This window comes from Rhodotorula paludigena (assembly GCF_050403205.1).
Source record: "Rhodotorula paludigena JCM10292 DNA, Rt_paludigena_JCM10292v1_ctg11, whole genome shotgun sequence".
Classification (NCBI taxonomy): Eukaryota; Fungi; Basidiomycota; class Microbotryomycetes; order Sporidiobolales; family Sporidiobolaceae; genus Rhodotorula; species Rhodotorula paludigena.
Window position 1 is genome coordinate 145,101 of NW_027481447.1, and position 18,888 is coordinate 163,988.

Consider the following 18,888-nt stretch of genomic DNA (forward strand, 5'->3'; position numbering starts at 1 on the left):
GCTTCCTCTCGTCGACGTTGTGCGACGATGCCGACGCCGCGAAGGCTGCCGCTCGCAGCAGCGCACTGGCGGCCCAGTGCTGCGCTGCTCCACCGCCCTGCACCGCGCCCGTACTCGACGACGGTCGCCCCGAGCCGGCGCTCGCTGCTCGACCTGACGCTCATCGGCATCCTCGGCGCAAGCGTGACGGGCTTCCTGCTGTACCGGCGCACCGGCGACGACATGGCTCAGCACGAGGGCGACCGCCCCAGCTTCACCGTCCCCGTCGTCGAGCAGTGCGTCTTTCCCGCTCCGCTCGTCGCCGGTGGGGCCGCATCGAGCACCCGTGCACTGACGCCGGGCGACCTGCAGGACCGGAGGCACGAGCAAGAAGACGCTCAACCTCCTCACGGCCGCCGAGACCAACGCCCGCCTCAAGGAGAACGAGGCGTCGTTCGCCGTCTCGCGGCGCAACAACCCGCTCCTGCGCTACGACACCAACAACCTCGCGAGCAACTCGCCCATCGAGGACTCGAGCTGCTGCACCATCCTCGAGCGCAACGACGCATCCAAGGTCCAGGGCGACCTCGTCTTCTTCGGCGTCTTTGACGGCCACTCGGGCTGGCAGACGTCGCACCTCCTCTCGTCCGCCCTCGTCCCCTATGTCGCCCGCGAACTCGACCTCGTCTTCCGCGGCGCAGACCCCTACCTCTCGCTCCTGTCCCCGTCGCCCTCGAAACCCTCGTCCTCGTCTTCGATCTTCTCCCTCTTCTCCAGCTCGCCCTCGCCGCACAAGCCCCAGCTCGACCAGCACGACCCCATCATGCAGCAGGCGATCAAGAACGCCTTCACCAAGATGGACCACGAGATTGTGTCGGCGCCCGTGCGCCTGCTCGACAAGCTCGAAAAGGAGGGCAAGCTCCCCTCGATGGCCGCGACCAAGTCGGGCGGCTTCGGCGTCGAGCACTCCGAGGCGCTCAACACGCTCCTCCCCGCGCTCAGCGGCAGCTGCGCCCTCCTCGCCTTCCTCGATGCCGGCCGCAACAAGCTGCACGTCGCCGTCACGGGCGACTCGCGCGCGGTAATGGGCGTCTGGGTCCCCGACGGCAAGGACGGCGGCAAGTGGCGCGTCGAGCCCCTGAGCGAGGACCAGACCGGCCGGAACCCGAAAGAGGTTGCGCGCATCCAGAGCGAGCACCCGCCCAACGAGGCCGACACGGTCATCGTCCGCGGGCGCGTCCTCGGCGGGCTCGAGCCAACCCGCGCGTTCGGCGACGCGAGGTACAAGTGGCCGCCCGGGCAGCAGCAGAAGCTGGCGGCGGCGTTCCACCCCGGTTCGGTGCGCGGGCCGCCCCGAAACTACCTCACTCCGCCCTATGTGCGTTCTTGATCGCCGACTTGATCCTCCGCACTTGCCCATGGACGCATGAACTGACTCACGGGCCACGTGCAGGTCACCGCCACTCCCGAAGTCGTCTCGGTCGACCTCTCTGCCGAACGACCGCGACAGCGCAAGTCGATCGGCTCCTTCCTCCCCGTCTCCAGCCCTGGCGAGCCGCCGGCAACGCGCTTCGTCGTCCTCGCAACAGACGGCCTCTAGTGTGTCCCTCTTTGCGATGCTGTCTCGCGCAGGCCAACACTGACCTCATTTGACCGGTCCGCAGCGATCGCCTCGACAACCAGGAGATTGTCTCGCTCGTCGGCGCGCACCTGTGCGGCGTGCGCGGCCCGCAAACGCGCCAAGCGGTCCTCGCGCACTCGACCGACCCGACGGCCGTGAGCGGGCCGTACGCGTCGCACGCGCCGCGGCAAGAGCCGATGCGCGGCGAGGGCGAGGTGTACACGTTCGAGGACGGGAACCTCGCGACGCACTTGATGCGCAACTCGCTGGGCGGGGCAAAGAGGAAGGACGTGTCGGTGCTGCTCAGCATCCCGGCGCCGCTCAGTCGGCGTTACCGCGACGACGTGCGTCTCGCCTCTTCTTTTATTCTGCCTTGCCCTGCTGTGACTGAGCTGACATGGGCCCCGACACCTACGCAGATTACCTGCACGGTCATCTTGCTCGGCGATCCCGCACGAGACGGCGAGGGCGGGTCCGGCGGCGTGTACAGGCGGGAAGAGGGCTTCGACACACCGCTCAAACCCAAGCTCTGAAATGCACATACTGCACACCAACTAGAGTGTCTTTAAGAGAGAAATTCGCCGCAGAAGTTGCTTGGAGATGGCGGCTCTCGAGCTACCTACAGTCAACAGTACTCGCTGCGATCCCTTCCTCGTGCCTCCCTTCCCTCCAGCTGCGCACTTCTTCTTTCGTATGTCTCCAGCGAGTCGACGGGCCTCACGCAACGAGATCACGAATTCCCCGGTTCTGTGCCGCCCACCTCGGCCCGTGACCGGGCAGAAGCGTGCGGCGCTGGGGTTCCGCATGATCGGCCGATAAAACCCCGGCGTGTCGCTTGAGGTCTCCACCTGCGGGTCCTTCGCTGCTTGCTTCCGCTCAAGCTACCTGCGACTCGTCATGGCTGCTACTGCTCCGTTCGTGCTGCGCTGGGGTGTTGCTGGAGGCGGATGGATCGCGAGCGGTGCGTCGGCTGCTCTCACGCGGGACTGTCCTCCACTGCGACGACTGCTGATCATGCGTGACGCCCACAGAGATGGTGTGCACTCTTCCACTGTGACCGCTTTATGCCGCGCACACTGACCCCAGCGGACTTCGCAGATCAAGGACCTCGTCCTCGACCCCTCAGGCCGTGATTGCAACGACGTCGCGCACGCTGTCGCCGCCGTCGCTTCCTCCAGTGCCCTGTCCAAAGCGCAGAAGTCCATCGACGACTTTTGCCCCGAGGGCGGCTGGGCGCAGAAAAGCGGGCTCGACAAGACCAAGCCGGTTGCTCTCGGCTCGTACGACGAGCTGTACCAGCGCGACGACGTCGACTTGGTCTACATTGCTACTCCACACACGCTGCACTTCAGCGTGGCAAAGGCGGCGCTCGGGGCAGGCAAGAACGTGCTCGTCGAGAAGGTGCGTCGTTTTCTGCTATCGCTTCGGCTGTTCGGCGCAATTTGCGCGCGCAGCTGCGGAACGCATCCTAGGCGCCGACACTGATGCATAATCTGTGCGCAGCCCGCCACGCTGAACGCCAAAGAGTGGGACATTCTCGTCGAGACGGCAAGGAACAAGGGCGTCTTTCTGATGGAGGCCGTCTGGACTCGCTTCTTCCCGCTCGCGTACAAGTACCACGAGCTGCTGCACAAGCAGCGCGTCATTGGGGACATCCGCAACATGAGCGCCGACTTTGGTCTCGGCTTTTACGACCAACTTCCCGACACACACCGTGTCTTCAACCCGGACCTTGCCGGCGGTTGCCAGCTCGACCTCGGGCCCTACACAATCCTGTGGGCGCTCCTGACGCTGTACCACCACCCGGACAACAAGGGCGCCGAGCCAAGCCGCATGATCAGCTCGATGATTCCGCACCCTCGCACGGGCGTTGACCTCTACTCGACCATCATCATGGACTGGGACAACCTCCTAGCGCGTGCCAACCGTGCGTGGTCCCATTCTACGTTAAGCCCAATTCGCCACGGCCTCATCACTGACGCGTTATCCCGAGCAGTCAATGCAAACAACGCCGTTTCGACCCCTCCGGACGTCGGCGTCCTCGTCACCGGTACCAAAGGGTCCATCATCATCCCTGGAGGCCTCTCTCGTCCGGACAAGATCATCGTCCGCCGCAACAAGCCCGGAGACAGCCCCTTCCGCATCGAACTCGACGAAGAGGTGTTTGACTTCCCGGTTCAGGGTGCGTCACGCTCTTACGATCGACGATAGCATGAACGACCGCTGAAGGGTCGCTTTGGCGGGTCCTTACATGTGCAGGCTTCGGGCTGCACTGGGAGGCGGATGCCGTTGCTCGTTCTCTCCGTGCTGGCGAGAAGGAGAACTCGCGCATGCCGTGGAACGAGTCGGCGCTCACAATGCGGGTCCGTTCCTCTCCATCAAATGATCTGGTCTACCCTGTCTCACTGTGCTTGGCTCCTTTGGCAGATCATGGACAAGTGGCGCGAGCAGGTCGGTTACAGGTACCCCGCTGGACTCGAGCAGGCATAAGAGGCAGTGTAGCAGCGCTTCCTGTATCTCAAATGAACTTGTCTCGCCGAAGACAAAGCCAATTGCTGGGGGTCGGGCTCGGATAATCGGAAGCACGCTCGATCTGGGTCGTGTGCAACCTCTCATTGTTGAGAAGGCTGTCGGCTTCCACTCAGCGCGAGCCCTTGACAGCTTCAGAGAATCGCACAACACACTGCTATTTTCGTCAGCAAGTATACAACAACCGCTCATCATGCCCCTCCCGCAACATTCCCTGGCGGTGGCTGCAGCAGCGCCTGATCGAGCCAAGCCCAGCTCGAGTTGGCTTGTGCCGAGTTAAGCGAGTCCCTGTGACGACATCAGAAAGCCGTAAGCAAGAGGAGAAGGGTGCTGTGTCACTCTAGAGAGCCGCACCAATATGTATTGTCGCGGCTCAGGTCGGCGACAAGCGTGTCGAAGTCACCAAAGATCCCGTTCTCCTGCGGACGTGATCGATCCGTTAGTTCGCTGATGGTTCTGTAGCAGCGAAGGCCAGAACGCACCATTCCTCCGAGAGACTCGAACGGATTGACCGATCCGAAGCTGCTCGCTGTCCCGCCGGGAGTAAAGCCCGTACTTGCGCCGGCCCGCGGCGAGGCGGGGCGAGTAGGCGGCACGCCACCAGGGTGGAGCGCGTGCAGGATCGCCTTGTAGAAGCGCGAGAGGAAAGCTGCGGCCGAATTGTCGTTGCCTTCTTTCGCTTTTGAGCTGGCGACGTAGACTGCGGGGACGAGAAGCGTCAGCGCGCGACCCGAGAGACGCGGGCAGAGCTAGCGTACTGCGCGTGATCCACGAGATGATGCTCGCCTGGATTGTCTTGTGCACGCGCGGGAACAGCTTGCCGAAGTACTCGCCCGCAGCGAAGGCTTTGATAGCATACGAGTCCTGCATGTAGCGCAGGATGCTCTCGCTGTCGTCGGCAAAGCAATATCAGTGAGATGAGCTGGGTGGCGGTTGGGCGGTTCGGACGACCGAAAGACTTGGACGCACGCGACAGCCTCCTCGAAGCACATGACGAAGTCTTCGCAGCGAGCCATGTAGTCGGCGAGTACGCGAGCATCGTCGACACCTGCGGCCGTCAAGCACGCTTGTGCGAGCGAGAGCCTCGCATCACACCAGTGGAAGCGGGCCTGTAACGGGAGACGAGTCAGTTCGTGCCCTGGCTGGAACAACGGCGCGTACCTTGTGCGCTGCGGCGGGACTGAATGGACGGTATTGCGGTGCTGCAGTCGGACAGCCTCAGTGAGGTCGACTCGATGTAAGAGGATAACAACGTACATGCTGGGTCGAGGTACTTTCGATGTGTCTCGCCGAGAAGAAACGAGAGGTGCGTGGCAAGGGTACTTGCGACAGCCTTTGTCGGTGCACGTGCGACGTTCGGATACAGGCGGAATATTTTGATGAGGCTGCGATGTGACGGCGAGAAGTCAATCCGGGTCGTCTACGCGGAGGCATTCGCGCGCAACGCACGAGATCGAGATGACCTGCTCGTGGTCGTCGGGCACATCGTACGGCTTCGTCTCGTCGAGCCAAGAGTCGATGTCGACGTCCCACTGCGTAATCATGTGCGTGTCGACCCCGGGGGCGTCCTCCTCAGAGAGCATGTACGAATTCTGTCACGAGTCCACAAGGCTTCATCAGCTGCCCGCAATGCCTGAGCGCATCGCAGGATACGCTCGAAACTGCGTAGCTTGGAGAGCATTCGGCTTCTTGTGAAAGGGAACGCACGTCGAAGCAAATCAGGACGATCCACGTCCTTTCGCGGTCAAGAACGATACGCGCTTCGTGCTCATTGGCCGGCAGCGCCGTGTACCTCTTCTGATGCAAGCCGAGTTGGTAGCCTGTGAAAACGCAGAAGATAAGATCTGAGTTTGCCTAAGCACGCGGTCCGGGTCGCGTAAAAGCGTCTCGGGCTTCGCGACTTACCGAGTCGGATCGCATACCCGACCTTGAGCCACGAAGACGTGTCGAGCGGTTCCTGCGATCGCAAAGCATTTTGGTCAGTCATATCCACCGCAACTCGGGACCGCAGCCAATGCACCTTCCAGTACGTCAGGATGAGCAGCGACTGCACCAAGCCGATATGCGGCTCGCCATCACCGCCCATTGAGCGCGTGACGAGCTGCTGTGCAGTGAGCAGCAGTTGCGCATGAAGGTCGGGGCGGAAGAATTTGGCCGACGCGGCGAGGATCGCGGTGAACAGGACGGTCGACGTGCTCCGCACGTACTCGGGGGTGTGAAGGTGCCTGTCGAAGAGGATGATGTACGGATTCAATTGCGAGTGGAACAGCTGGAAGAGTTGCGACGCTTCGAGTGCCGAAAGAACGTCTGCAAGCCACGAACGTTGTCAGGGGTTTGGCTCAATGGAACGGCTGTGAAATGAACGAGTGCCGAAGGCCCGTCGGAGTCGCAACGTTGGCCCCGCTCGAACAGGTTCGCAGTGGGCCGGAAAGGCTTTCGCCAAACGTACGGAGGTCGACGGGATCCGGCATCTTCGGCGACGCCTTCTTGCCCTTTGCCGCAGCGGTCAATAATGAAGGTCGTTGAGTCGTGAAGCTCGAGCTGCGCACATCGGCCGCTTCGGCGAGCGAGAGCATGGTGTTGCTGTTCTCGATGAGCGAACCGGTCCCCGATCCCGGCGAGGTGTGCGATCCGGCGCCCTGCACCGGCGAGCTGTGGGTCGCAGAGGAAATAGCACGCGCAGGAGGCCATGCGGGCGGCTGTAGCGGAATTGGGAGTTGAAGGGCGTTGGCGGAGTAGGGCGAGTGCTGCGCGAAAGCGAGGTGCGGCGAAGGATTCGCATTCGGGCTTGGAACGGGCCAGGGAGGCTGCATGGGCGCCGTAGACGTCGAGGCAATTGTGCCCAAGCCGGGCGTGAGAGAGTACGCTGGCGCCGTCGGGTCCGCAGCAACGCCCGAAGAGGGCGGCAGGTTGTACATAGGCGTCGCTTCGTTCACGTCGAGCTGGGCGAGGGGCTCGCCGGAGGTGGTCGCGTCTGCGCCGAGCGAAGGGGGAGGGACGGAGCCGCTGTTGGACCCAGGCGCGAGCGAAGACCTGCGAGATCGCCAGCGAGGTCAGCAAGATGACGGGATTCAAGCCGACGACAACCGCGCACCGATCCTTTGGCTTGCGGCCTCGCCGCGGTGCGCTTTTGTACTCGCACGGGAGACGGAGGCGAATGCAGCGCGAGCACTTGCTCTGGTCCTTGTCCCACTGCCCTGTCGGGATCTCGCCGTTGGGTAGCCGGCACTTGACTTTGATGGTGCGGCAGCCCAGGCAGCTGTTGCATGAAGCCGAGCAAACACGGTGAGCAGCGTCAGACAGCGTGCAGACGCATGCGAAGATCGACAGAGGCTGCCGAAGTTGTGCGACGAGGCGGGGAGGGCGGCGACGCACGCGATCTTTGAAGGCCGCTTGTGAGGCTTGCCCGTGACGGTGAGGGCGACGTCTCCGTGCTCGCTCAGGCTGGCAGGCTCAGCGTCGAGCGGAGAACCTGGAGAGCTCATCGTGTTGGTCGGCCACTGCGGGGGGAAAACGGACCGGCGGGCGCGGCACGAAAAGCAGTTGCGTCGGTCTGGCCGCGCAATGCAGCCTGTTTGCCCGAGCGGGACCCCCGATGTCCGTGAGCCGTTCGGGGCTGATGCGAAGCGTGCGGCGAAGGAAGAAGCCGACTCCTCCTTGCTCCTCGTCCGCGTTGTCGATCGCACCTGGGTGAACGGCGGGCGGTCGATGCGTTACGGATACTGCGAGCTTGTGCCTCTCACTGCGCAGTGTCCTCTTGAGCTCGCTTCTGCTCCACGCTTTTCGCTCGTCTGTCGCTGTTCGCTGCAGTCTCCGGCTCATGCTGGCTCTGTGTTCGGCGCTGCCAGCGTGCAAGAAGGTACTCATCAGTCGCCGCGTGGGCTGAGCGGCCGAACCGCGTTCTCGTGCTGCCTCTTCGCGCGGCGAGAACCAGACTCCTTACGGCAATCCTGCTGGAACACACGATTCTGCTTTGCACGGCCTCTGCAACGGTGAGCCAGGTCGTTCGGTCGAGGGACATCGATGTCTGCCTGCGCGCACAAGCCTAGGCAGGCGGTTTCGTGACAACGCGGCCTTCATTATGGCTCGGCTCTGACGGCGCAATCGCTGCCGCCGCCCTTCTTGCTCGTTCAAGATCGTGCCGGTATATCGATGGGCTGTGCGACGTGGCGCGCCGCTGTCGGGACGGCTGCGAAGCGGGATCCTGCTTCCGCGTGCCGGGCTCGCGACGCGTGGAACGGGCAGCGCGCCGGTCGAGCGGGAGCAGAAGAGACGGACAGCTTTCAGATCTGCGGCATCGGGGCCGATGGAATGGAGACCAAGGCACGTATATTGGTCATCTTCCCGAGGAACAGTCTATACAGAGGAAACGACGATCACGTCCATGCGAGAGGGGGCGGCTGGGGGTAAAGCGACACGCTCAGAGACCGTTCCAGCGGATCTCCTTCTCGAGCTCGACCGTGTTCGAGAGCTTGACATCCTTGTCAGCCGCCGACGTCGCGATGCGGACCTCGTACTTGCCCGCCGGCGCGACCCACGAGTTGCGCTGCTCGTTCCAGTATGAGAAGGCCTCGCGCGAGAGCTTGACCTCGACCTTCTTCGACTCGCCCGCCTTGAGCGTGACCTTCTCGAACGCCTTGAGCTCTTTGGGCGGCGAAGTGATGCGGCTGCCGTCCGACGGCGCGGCGATGTAGACCTGCGCGACCTCGGCGCCGTCGACGTTGCCCGTGTTCTTCACCGAGAACGAGACGGTGAAGTCGCCCGCGTCCGAGACGGCCGAGGTCGAGAGGCCCAAAAGCTCGAAGGACGTGTACGAGAGACCGTGGCCGAAGGGGAAGGCGGGCGCAAGCTTCATGCGGTCGTAGTGGCGGTAGCCGACGTAGATGCCCTGTAGGTCATGGATGTCAACAGGGGCTCGGCGGCGGGCAGGGACAGTGGACGAACCTCGCCGTAGAGGACCTTGCCCGGCGTCTCCGAAGTGATACCAAACGAGTGGTATGCAGGGTTGTCCTCAAGGCGAACACTGTTGAGAGAGGACATCAGCGACGGCAATCGTGTAGAAGGTGGAGGGAGGAAGACATACGGGAACGAGAGCGGGAGCTTGCCCGAAGGGTTGACCTTGCCGAAGAGCACGTCGGCAAGACCGTTGCCGAGCTCGTTTCCGCCAAAGAAGGTGTGGACGAGAGTCGAGGCGTCCTTGACCCACGGGAATTCGACAGGCGTGCCCGACTGGTTGACGACGATCGTGTTCGGGTTGGCGGCAAGAACCGCCTTGACGAGCTCGTCGGTTTCGCCCGGCAGCCTTCGAACGAAGCAGTCAGTTTCTGAACAGATCGAGCGAGGAGTAGACGCACTTCATGTCCTTACGGTCAAAGCCCTCCGACTCCCAGTCCGGGTTGGTGCCGACAACAACAATGGCGATGTCGCTCTTGGCAGCGAGGTCGGCGGCCTCCTTGCGCGCCTCAGCCGGCACAACCTTCGGGAATGCACCGATGCGGAAGGACGAGCGGAACGAGAAGGGCGAGGCGCCGAGCATGTCCGGGTCGACGTAACCGTGGAGCACGAGCTTGTACGACTTGCCGGCCTCGAGGTCAATTTCGCCGCGGACCTCGTCCGATCCCATGTTGAAGAAGAGCTCGCCGGCCTTGTACGACTTGACGTTCTCCGCGATGGGCTTGCCGTCGAGGAAGAGCTGGGAATAGCCGATGGAACCGAGACCGAAAGTCCACTTGCCCGACACGTCGGGGGTGAACATGGTCGTGTACTGTACAGTCTAGGCCGTCAGCAAGAGAACCAGCGGATGGCGGAGGGCAGGAACGAACGCGAGTGAGAACGTGGCCCTCAAGCTTCTCCCAAGGGATGCCGTCGATCATGAAGCAGAGCGAGGACTTGGTGTCCACAGCGTAGTCGGCCTTCTTCTGGGCCAACGAGTTGACATCGGCGAAGAACGAGTCGCTCGGCTTGCCATTGAAGAACTCGACGAGGGCGCCGGCCTCCTTCTTGGTCGGGTGAGTGAGGTAGGCGTCCATGAGCGGAACGTAGCGGAACGCCGAGACACCAACAGCGAAGTCGACGGACGCCTTGACGGCCTTGGCAGCCTCGGTGATGGCCTCGAGTGGCGAGACGACCCAGCTGGCGGACATCGAGGCACTTCCGCCACCGGACGGGAAGGCGAGCTTGGCGTTCGAGCCGATGACGGCGATCTTCTTGCCCTTGGCAGACTCCTTGAGCGGGAGGAGACCCTTGTCGTTCTTGAGGAGGACAGTTGCGTTGGCAGCCGCCTCGCGGAGGAGAGCACGGAGCTCAGGGGTGTCGACCTTGTCCTCGCCGGTGTAGAACGGAATGCCCGACTCAATCGCGATGTTGGCAAGCTTGAGCACGTTGCGGACGCGGTCGTCGATGTCCTCCTCCGTGAGCTTGCCGGCACCGAAAGCACGGTTGACGGTGGCGCCGCGCATGACTGGAGGACCGGGCATCTCAACGTCGAGGCCAGCCTTGATCGACTCGTTGACCGAGTAGACACCTTCAGAAGCGCGGCAACGACATCAGCGAGTTGAAGCCGGTGTATTGGTGTGCAGACGTACCGGTCCAGTCGGACATGACAAGACCATCCCACCCCCACTCGCCGCGGAGGATGCCGTCGAGAAGCTCTTTGTTCTCCGAGCAGTGCGTGCCGTTGAGGCGGTTGTATGAGGTCATGAAGGAGAGAGGGTTCGAGTGCTTAACGGCGAGGCGGAAGGGCTCGAGGTAGATCTCGCGAAGAGCGCGCTGCGAGACGACACCTGTGAAGGAATCGAAGTGAGTACTTATTCGATTATAGCGTCTGAACTGGACTCACTGTCGGCCGAGAAGCGCTCGAATTCCTGGTCGTTGGTAACAAAGTGCTTGATCGTCGACGCGACACCCTTCTCCTGGAGACCGTTCACGTAGGCGGCAGCGACTGCACGGGGTCCGAGTCAGTTCTGTCCAGCCCAGACGAGACAGAGCATCAACTCACTGAGACCGCTGACGAGCGGGTCCTCCGAGTACGACTCGAAGCCGCGGCCGCCGAGCGGACTGCGCTGGATGTTGATGGTCGGGCCGAGGAGGACGTGCGCGCTCTTTGCGCGGCACTCGTCCGCCAGTGCACCACCAACGCGGTGCATCATGTCCCGGTCGAAGGAGGCAGCGAGACCGGTGCCGCAGGGGAAACAGGACGAGGGAACACCGTTGAAGAAGTTGCGGCCGCGAACACCGTTGGGACCATCGGAAGTGCGGACAGCGGGCACGCCTTGTTCGGGAACATCCTCAAAGCACCAGAAGTCCTAGTTGCAGCTCACGAGTCAGTGCGGCGTGCGAGGAAGATGGTCCGAACCGCCGGCGCACCTTGCCGCCGAGGAGCTTGATCTTGTTGGCAAGGGGGATCTCCTTGAGCTTCTGCTCGACATCGAACTTCTGGAACTTGGTCTGCGTCATAGTTGGCGCTGTAGCGGGTGTGTGGAGAGAGGTAAGAGGGAGAGCGGCGAGCAGAAGTGGAGGAGGAGCTCGGCGCGGGGCAGCTTGCCCGATGCCGGCGTCGGTCTCTTTCTCTTATATTCGAGCCTAGTGAGACGTGGCGAAGGGAATAGACCGCCGGCACATTTTAGCTCGGCCGCGCCTCTTCCGTGGGCGACCAGCGGCCCGTTTCTCGCTGTTCTCCTTGTCGCACCGTCAGCAAAAGCGGCCGCGCGCTTCCGCAAGCGCTCGACGCCGACTCGCGGTCACGTGCATTGCATCCTTGGCGCCGCACACAACGCCGAATTTGCCGACCAATGCAGGGGCGGCGCGGCCCCTACGGCATGGGTCAGGGAAGGCGTAAGCATATTGCGAGAGCCCAGCCGCAAGCTCACACTGTTCACTGTGTGCCGTTCAATGCATGGCGACCGCTCTAGCAAGCGGCGCGTCGTGCTCAGGTCTGCGGCCGCGAATCTCATCAGTCTCTCCGAGTCTCTCGTGCATCTTGCCTGCTTCTGCTCACGCCAGTCTCTCAAGCACATGGTCGTGTTGCAAAATGATTTTTCAGTGTGATAAAGGCAGATCTCCCGGCTAGGTCCTGCTGGAATGCGTCGTCGCAAGGCAGCCAACTGCTTCCGCGTAACTAAGTTCTCTCATGTCTCCTGTATGCTTGCAAAATTTTCAGGCGGGCGCGCACTTGGAGCGAGTACTTGGTTGAGTTGCAATGACAACGCCAGGGACGGCGCCTGATTGCATAGCAGCGTAGCCGTACATCGGCTTGTCGTCAGGGGAGAGGCTGTCGCTGGCGAAATTGCAGGCTCTGTTGCACGCTGAGGTTGTCAATCATCCCGCCGTTGTCAAGGCAGCCAAGAGAAATGGTCCAGACTCACGCTTTGACGGCAAGCAGATCTGCGAGATGGGCACCAAGCGTGCAGTGCACAAGCTTGCGCGGCAACTAGCGCTGCCAACGGGGACATTGATGTCCTGACTGGCAAGCTCAGCCTTGCTCATCTCAACGCCCTCGCGCTGAAGAATGCCGTGGATGGCTGTGACGGCGTCGTCCCACATGCACGCGAGAACGAGCGCGGCACGCAGGCAACCCAAGGCACGCTCTTTGTGCACACCCTCTACCGCAACGCCCATCAGGACATCCAGCAAAGACCAGGCCAGGGGTGCAACCGTGTCCCAGTAGATACTGCTCTTGGACAAGCTGTTGAGGCCGACGCCAACAGACGGGATGGCCAGGTCCCGCCGCACCCGCGCAAGGTCTGAACAAGCGTACCTGCAAGTTGCGCAGCAGCGTTCAGGTGCAGACAGGTGGCTATGCCAGCAACAAAACGCGCGGGTAGGCTTCGGATTTGCCTGAACCATGACGAGGCGGTTGCCTTCTGCCTCCTGCCGCCGCGCGCGCGTCGTTGCCAGCCAATCGCAAGCACGGGCAACGATTGGAGGGCGGCACGGAGCTCAGTCTCAGAGACGATCGTCTTGTCAAAGTAGATGCTGCATTGGCAGCGGCCGAGGCGGTGTTGGCCGTGCGACCGAGCGCAAAGAGAGACAAAGACGACACGTGAGCCGAAAGTTGCAAACCACGCGGTGCAAGTTGCATCGTTGGAAAGATGACCGTCTCGTGCGCGCGTGCGCCCGCCATTCGGGCTAGACGTGACCAGATTGACCCTGGTTGGGCGTTTCAAAGTCGCGCCGGTCAGCCGGACAAGAATGGTTGCCAAGTCTGAGGTCCCGCGGAGGTTAATGGCGCAGAGCCCAAAGAAGGAATGACGGTAGTGCAGGGTATGGCCGGATTTTGTCACGACGCCCTCAAGGCCGAGGAGGCCCGTCTTGGGCGTGAGTTTGGTGCCATTGGTGCTGCAGTTGGAGTTCCTTGAGGATTGCACAGACCATTGAGGCGGCTCCTGACGCTGGACGGCACCTTTGAGACTCCAGATGAGGCGTATCTGCGCGACGCTCACTTGCACGTCGGCGACCTCAGGACAATCTGTTGAAGTAGCCGTTGTTGAGAGCGCAATGTCCTCTTCATCCGCATTTTCCTTGCTGACAACAATGTCATTGCATGAAGGGCTGGATTGGCGCCAAAGTGGGGGCCGGCTGATGCGTCTTGCCTCAAGGACGCAACGGCGGGATGGTAGGCGCTCCGTTGGCTGGAGACGCTTTTTGGAGTGGGCAAGGCCAGTGGCAGCGCAAGCAGCCGCACGGACAATTGAGCTGACTGTGCGCAAGAAGCCGGAAAAGACGGAGCGCGGCGCCTCAGGACCGCGCACCCGCCAAGCGAGATCAGGGAGGGCCTGCATAGGCACGGTCAGCACGTGAACGGCCGGTTGGTGCAGAACCTGAACTTGGGACGCACGGATGCGGAAGGCACAGAGACAACTGGCGGTGAAGCTGACGCAAGCTTTGCATTGGTGACCCACGAATCCGCGATGTCCACTGACAGAGAGCTTGGGTCAAGGACACCTGCACACGGTACAGACGCAGTCAGCATGCAGGGGACACAGTAATAGCGCCGGATGACCAGACGCACCTTGTTCGGCTTCGGACAGTTGCTGCACCTCCGCCTCAACCATCTTGATTGCCTTGCCCTTGCCCTTTGCCTGGGTCCAGCTGTCACTGCCATCAGCTTCTTCATTGCTACCGCTTGTCGTTGTGAGGTCGAGGAAGTCGGCACCACCTCAGAGGCGCATCGCTGACTTTGTGGGGTGGTCGCGCGCGCGCGACATCGACAGTGCCAGCAACGGTGACGGTGACGTTTCCAGTAACAACAAGGGTGCCAACAATGGTGCCAATAACGGCGCTGCAGGGGGGGGAGGAGGCAGAGGAGGAGGCGGTCGACGTCGCGGACGGAGAGGCGGAAGGCGGGTCCTTGAGGTTGAGGAACAGGGGCATTGCCGGAGCGGGCATGACGACCCGGTCTTTGCTGGGCCTGCATGGGCAACGGCGTCAGACCTCCAACCAGGAGTGCAGGAAGGAAGCTTGAGCAGGCTTGAACGTGCTGCATTGACTGCGTCTTGCTACGAATTGTCGTTTGTTGATCCTGCGCCTCTGCCCAAGCACCCTCCTGTTTCTGCTTGTACGCTGTATTGTCCACCTTCTTGTACGCGTCCTCCTGCTCCCGTTCCTTCTGCTCCCGCTCCTCCTGCCCCTTCTCCTGCCGCCCGTGCTCCTGCTCCTGATCCCGCACGTGCCATTCTCTGTATGTTGGAAAAGCCATGTAGGACTTCTGCACTGTCTGGAGTCTGGGCGCTGAGTCCGTCCAAGCACAGATGAGAGCGCGGGGAGTGCGGAGATGCGGAAGCAGACGCGGAAGGCGCGCGGAAGGGGCGGCTGCGCCAGTTGCGGGAGGGGATGAAGCGGCCAACGTCAAGAATGGAACGTCTGTTGGCAAGGATCCAGCCGCAGTGCTGCCAAGCGTCCGCAACAGCAAGGAGATGCCTATTGCACTGAGGCGTTCCGACCGTGACCGTGGGATGCATTGGGCGTGCTCTTGCATGGTTGGCAAAGGTGGGGGGAGAAACATCTTCTCATTGATGTTTGCAAGACCAAGTTAGCGGGTACAGCCAAGAAGAGAGGCGGCGGGGCCTTCCACCCAAGGCGACAAGCTCTTGCCGCTACCGCCGCCCTGCTTCTCTGTCTTCTCTGCCCTCGGTGCTTGCCTGCCCTTGCAACAGCTCTAAGCATTGACTCGTGACCCTGACCCTTACTCTGACTTGGTGTGTCTGCAAACGCCACCTTGCTCCGCTACGCGAACGTCCGTTGCCTGCTTTGAGTTGCGTCTCGCGATGCTGCGCTTTGAGATGTCCCTGCGGCGCGCCAAATGCACGAGACAATGCCAGTGAAAGGACCAGGGAGGGTCAAGCGCAAGGAGAACGCACGGACAATCCGCTGTCATCTAAGTATTCCTTCCCTTTGCTATATGTACCGGCCCCTGCTCACGCCAGTCCCTTGAGGACATTGTCGTAGTACAAAGTGATTGTTCAGTGTGATGAAGGTAGGCCTGTCTGCCAAGTCCTGCCAGAATTCCGCAAAAAAAGGGAACCGGCTGCTTCTGCGTCACTTGCTCCTCTCCTGTTCCCTGCTTGCACATGATCTGTTCAGGCAGCTGCGCCCTTGAAGCGAGCAGTAAGATGAGAGTTGCAAGGGCAACGCCAGAGTCTACGCAGCAGTATATACAGTGAGGAAATGCCAAGGGAGAATGGCAGCCCGCAATCACTTCTTCTCGCCAACAGGTGCCGAAGAGTCGGAATCAAGGCCGACGGCTGTCTCCTCGTCCTCAAGGTGGCGGATCTCTGCCGCAGCGCCGTTAAACTTGGTGCCGGCCGGGAGGGACGGGTCGCGGAGCTCAGAAAGAATCGCCTGCTTCTTGTCGGCGCGGTCATTGTCCGGGCGGTCTACGGAGGAAGACGCGTGAGTAGAGTTGATTGAGTTGGTCTGACTGACTGCTACGTGTGGCACAAGCGGAGACGTACCGTAGAGCATGCCAACCTCCTCGAGCGAGAGACCGCGAGTCTCCTTGAAGAAGAGGATGGCCATGACCAGATAGAAGGTGAGGGTTGCCATCCACACAAAGTAGCTGCACATGACATGGTATCGGTGAGCAGAATAACAAACAAGAGTGGGAAAGGAGCGCACTAGCGCCAGCCAATCTGCTCGAGAGCGATCGGGTTCACAAAGCCGTTGACTGCGTGTGCAAACGTCAGGCAATGCTCAACGATCACGATCTGATTGCTGTAGCTTAAGAAAGTGCACGCACAGACAAGAGACGCCTGTTGAGACCAAATAAAGAGTGACATCCCTTTCGCGCGTAGCGAGTATGGCAGCAGCTCGACCGTGTAGGAGTAGCTGAGGGGCGTCCAAGCAATGTCGTAGAACCCAAATGTGAGAAAGAGGAACGCGATCGAGGTGAGCCCCGTCGCTTGATTCTGCGTCGCATCGAAACCGCCGGAGAGGCCGGTGAGGAAGATGTAGCTGGAAACCTTTGTCAGCGGATGTGTCCTACTTCGCGTTCAAGAAGTATGAGGGCGCACCAGACCAGCATGCCTGCGGTTGATGTGATCCAGAGTTTGCGGCGACCGACGCGCTCGACGAGGGAAGCGCCGACGCCAGCGAGTACAAGATTCCACATGGCAATTCCGCTGCGGAGATAGCGTTCAGTCAGTACACAGCTACGTTACGCAGCTACGTTAAGCCATAGTAGCAAGCGCGGGATTTACGCATTGATTCCAGTCGTAATGATGGGATCTGTCACGCCGACAGTGTTGAGGACTGGGCCGAGGTAGTATGAGATGATGGCGACACCGTTCCTACAGAGCAACAAGCGTGAGCATGCCATTTCTGCGCCGAGTTTTGGTGAAAACGCACAGTTGAGAACCGGTGCCGACGAGCAGGAGGACAAGAAGGCGGCGGCGGTTGCCCGGCGTTGCGAAAAAGCTGCTCCATCCAGCGCGCTCGTTAGATTCACGAGTGATGGCGCTCTTGATCTCGTCGACCTCGTTGACGACGAGTTCGTCATCCATCTTGCCGTTCGCGTGATAGTGCGCGAGTATCTTGTGCGCACGCTCATCCTTGCCCTTGGCAATGAGCCATCGAGGCGATTCGGGCATGAAAGGCGAGCAGATGAGCAGAATGAAGGGTCCTGCGCCCTGAAGGGCGGTGATGACGCGCCAGGATGCATCCGAATTCCAGTTGTGCTCGACGGCGATGAAACCGATCCACGCCGCGGCCGCGGATCCGACGTAGTAGCTGTGTGGGTAGCTCAGTAAGAGTGACCAAAAATGTATCCATTGACTCACAAGACGAAGAACCCGGCAGACGAGATGGACCGAAGGCGAGGGCTGCAAATGAGAAGGTCAGGCGGAAGCTTCGAGTCGCATGTGATTCAAAGCTGCGCGTACTGCAATATTTCGTTCAGAAGAATATTGGTGCCGCTGTGTGGACCAGAGCAGAGTCAATCAGGGAGAAAGCGCCCACAGTCCGACCTTGGTCGACAAGAAAGCGGTGTAGCTCGGAAAGCCTCCCGCAAGGTGCGCCCGAGTCTTGCGCAGAGCCCCGGGCGAGACGACTGCTGGGTATCGGAGACAGAGCAAAGACGTACAAGAGTCCGAAGCCGTTTCCGAGGCCAACAATCACGCGTCCAGCAATGAACATGCCGTCCGAGGTAGCGCATGCGCCAACGACTGCGCCGCAGATGAGGATGAGAGATCCAACGGCAATGGTGAGGCGACGTCCAATGATGTCGCAGATGGTGCCCTGGAACGGCGCGAAAGCCACCAGCGGGAAGTACGTCGAGGCGGTGAAGAGGCCGAGGCGAGTGCCGGAGGGCGTGTCGAAGTAGTTGTTCCATGACGGTAACAGCTGCAGGGACGTTAAGTACGATCCGTCGAAGCCCATCGTGACGCTGCCGAGGTACAGCTGTCGTTCGAGGCATCAGTGGGCCCGCTGCAAGCGTAGGGAAGCCTCGGAAGGGCGGGGGAACGCATCGAAGCCTTGCCGGCGACTCTGACGCACCACAAGCGCCCACAGGGCATTCCGACGAAGTCCTGGATCCTTGAGCCAGTTGGAGTTCTGCAGGGACGCAAAGGAATGATCAGAACAATGAGCCGCGGGTTGCCGAGAGGAGGAGTGCTCACCGTATTGTTCTCCCACGACAGGTAGACGGGCGGGGACTTGGGCCGTGCAGGGCCCTTGTTGCGGTTGAACAGCGGCATGAGGGTAGGCGAGCAGTGGCCTCAGATCGGAGACCCAGGCGGAGCGGATGAAAAGCGGGAGAGCCGCGGGCACCCACTCGTCCACAGCAAGCCCCAAAGCGGAAGAGACCGGCCGGCGAACTCTGTGCAGATGGTGCAGCCTCGGTCTCCACGCCAGGACCACGCCGGGTTGAGGGGAAGAGCGCGTGGAGGAGGGGAGAGAACGCGAGCGGTACATTTTTCACCGAGGTTGCACACGAAACAAAGCGCCGGCGCGCGCACACAAGCATGGGCAAGAACGAGTGAGGCTTGCACTGACGCAAGCGCAGCTGAAAAAGCGAACTCGGCGAGAGGGCCCCGGAACGAGAGCGGGGAGACGAGGAAACGAGTCTAGAGCGGAATGGACCGACGTCGCGAGATGCAGTCCGAACCCGAGAATGCAGACAGCAGCAGGAAGAAGCGGTAGGAAACACAGAAGATACTGCAACGGGAGACGAAACGGCGAGGAGCAGCCGAAGGCAGGGAGAGCAGGACGAACCGCGGCAAGTCCGATCGAATTCGGGAGCTGTTCGGACCGCAGCACAAGCGCCG

The 18,888-nt window shown here is 61.4% G+C and overlaps 5 protein-coding genes across 5 annotated transcripts; 2 read left to right on the forward strand and 3 right to left on the reverse strand.

The window, feature by feature from the left end:
* Window positions 1-27: 27 nt before the first annotated feature.
* Window positions 28-2,133, forward strand: PTC5 (type 2C protein phosphatase PTC5; the record flags this gene model as incomplete). Its single annotated transcript, XM_076647787.1, has 5 exons — window positions 28-275; window positions 352-1,357; window positions 1,433-1,578; window positions 1,644-1,944; window positions 2,020-2,133. 5 exons carry the CDS (start codon window positions 28-30, stop codon window positions 2,131-2,133), a joined length of 1,815 nt encoding a protein of 604 aa, XP_076506609.1.
* A 364-nt stretch (window positions 2,134-2,497) lies between these two features.
* On the forward strand, window positions 2,498-4,090 carry JCM10292_002282 (Gfo/Idh/MocA family protein; the record flags this gene model as incomplete). Its single annotated transcript, XM_076647788.1, has 7 exons — window positions 2,498-2,561; window positions 2,632-2,636; window positions 2,699-3,001; window positions 3,104-3,527; window positions 3,597-3,782; window positions 3,860-3,963; window positions 4,028-4,090. The coding sequence occupies 7 exons, from the start codon at window positions 2,498-2,500 to the stop codon at window positions 4,088-4,090; spliced, it is 1,149 nt and encodes a 382-aa protein (XP_076506610.1).
* Window positions 4,091-4,320: 230 nt separating this feature from the next.
* Window positions 4,321-7,614, reverse strand: JCM10292_002283 (uncharacterized protein; the record flags this gene model as incomplete). The annotated part of the gene is made up of 14 exons (XM_076647789.1): window positions 4,321-4,417; window positions 4,484-4,548; window positions 4,612-4,829; window positions 4,888-5,018; window positions 5,099-5,238; window positions 5,291-5,331; window positions 5,387-5,514; window positions 5,579-5,721; window positions 5,837-5,949; window positions 6,035-6,086; window positions 6,150-6,436; window positions 6,579-7,162; window positions 7,224-7,388; window positions 7,505-7,614. 14 exons carry the CDS (start codon window positions 7,612-7,614, stop codon window positions 4,321-4,323), a joined length of 2,274 nt encoding a protein of 757 aa, XP_076506611.1.
* Window positions 7,615-8,549: 935 nt separating this feature from the next.
* On the reverse strand, window positions 8,550-11,584 carry JCM10292_002284 (glycoside hydrolase family 3 protein; the record flags this gene model as incomplete). Its single annotated transcript, XM_076647790.1, has 9 exons — window positions 8,550-9,017; window positions 9,074-9,152; window positions 9,213-9,431; window positions 9,484-9,902; window positions 9,952-10,652; window positions 10,714-10,911; window positions 10,968-11,069; window positions 11,127-11,433; window positions 11,495-11,584. The coding sequence occupies 9 exons, from the start codon at window positions 11,582-11,584 to the stop codon at window positions 8,550-8,552; spliced, it is 2,583 nt and encodes an 860-aa protein (XP_076506612.1).
* Window positions 11,585-15,820: 4,236 nt separating this feature from the next.
* Window positions 15,821-18,318, reverse strand: JCM10292_002285 (uncharacterized protein; the record flags this gene model as incomplete). Its single annotated transcript, XM_076647791.1, has 12 exons — window positions 15,821-16,002; window positions 16,081-16,184; window positions 16,244-16,292; window positions 16,365-16,579; window positions 16,639-16,746; window positions 16,825-16,914; window positions 16,973-17,353; window positions 17,404-17,445; window positions 17,506-17,538; window positions 17,706-18,022; window positions 18,119-18,175; window positions 18,241-18,318. 12 exons carry the CDS (start codon window positions 18,316-18,318, stop codon window positions 15,821-15,823), a joined length of 1,656 nt encoding a protein of 551 aa, XP_076506613.1.
* Window positions 18,319-18,888: the final 570 nt, after the last annotated feature.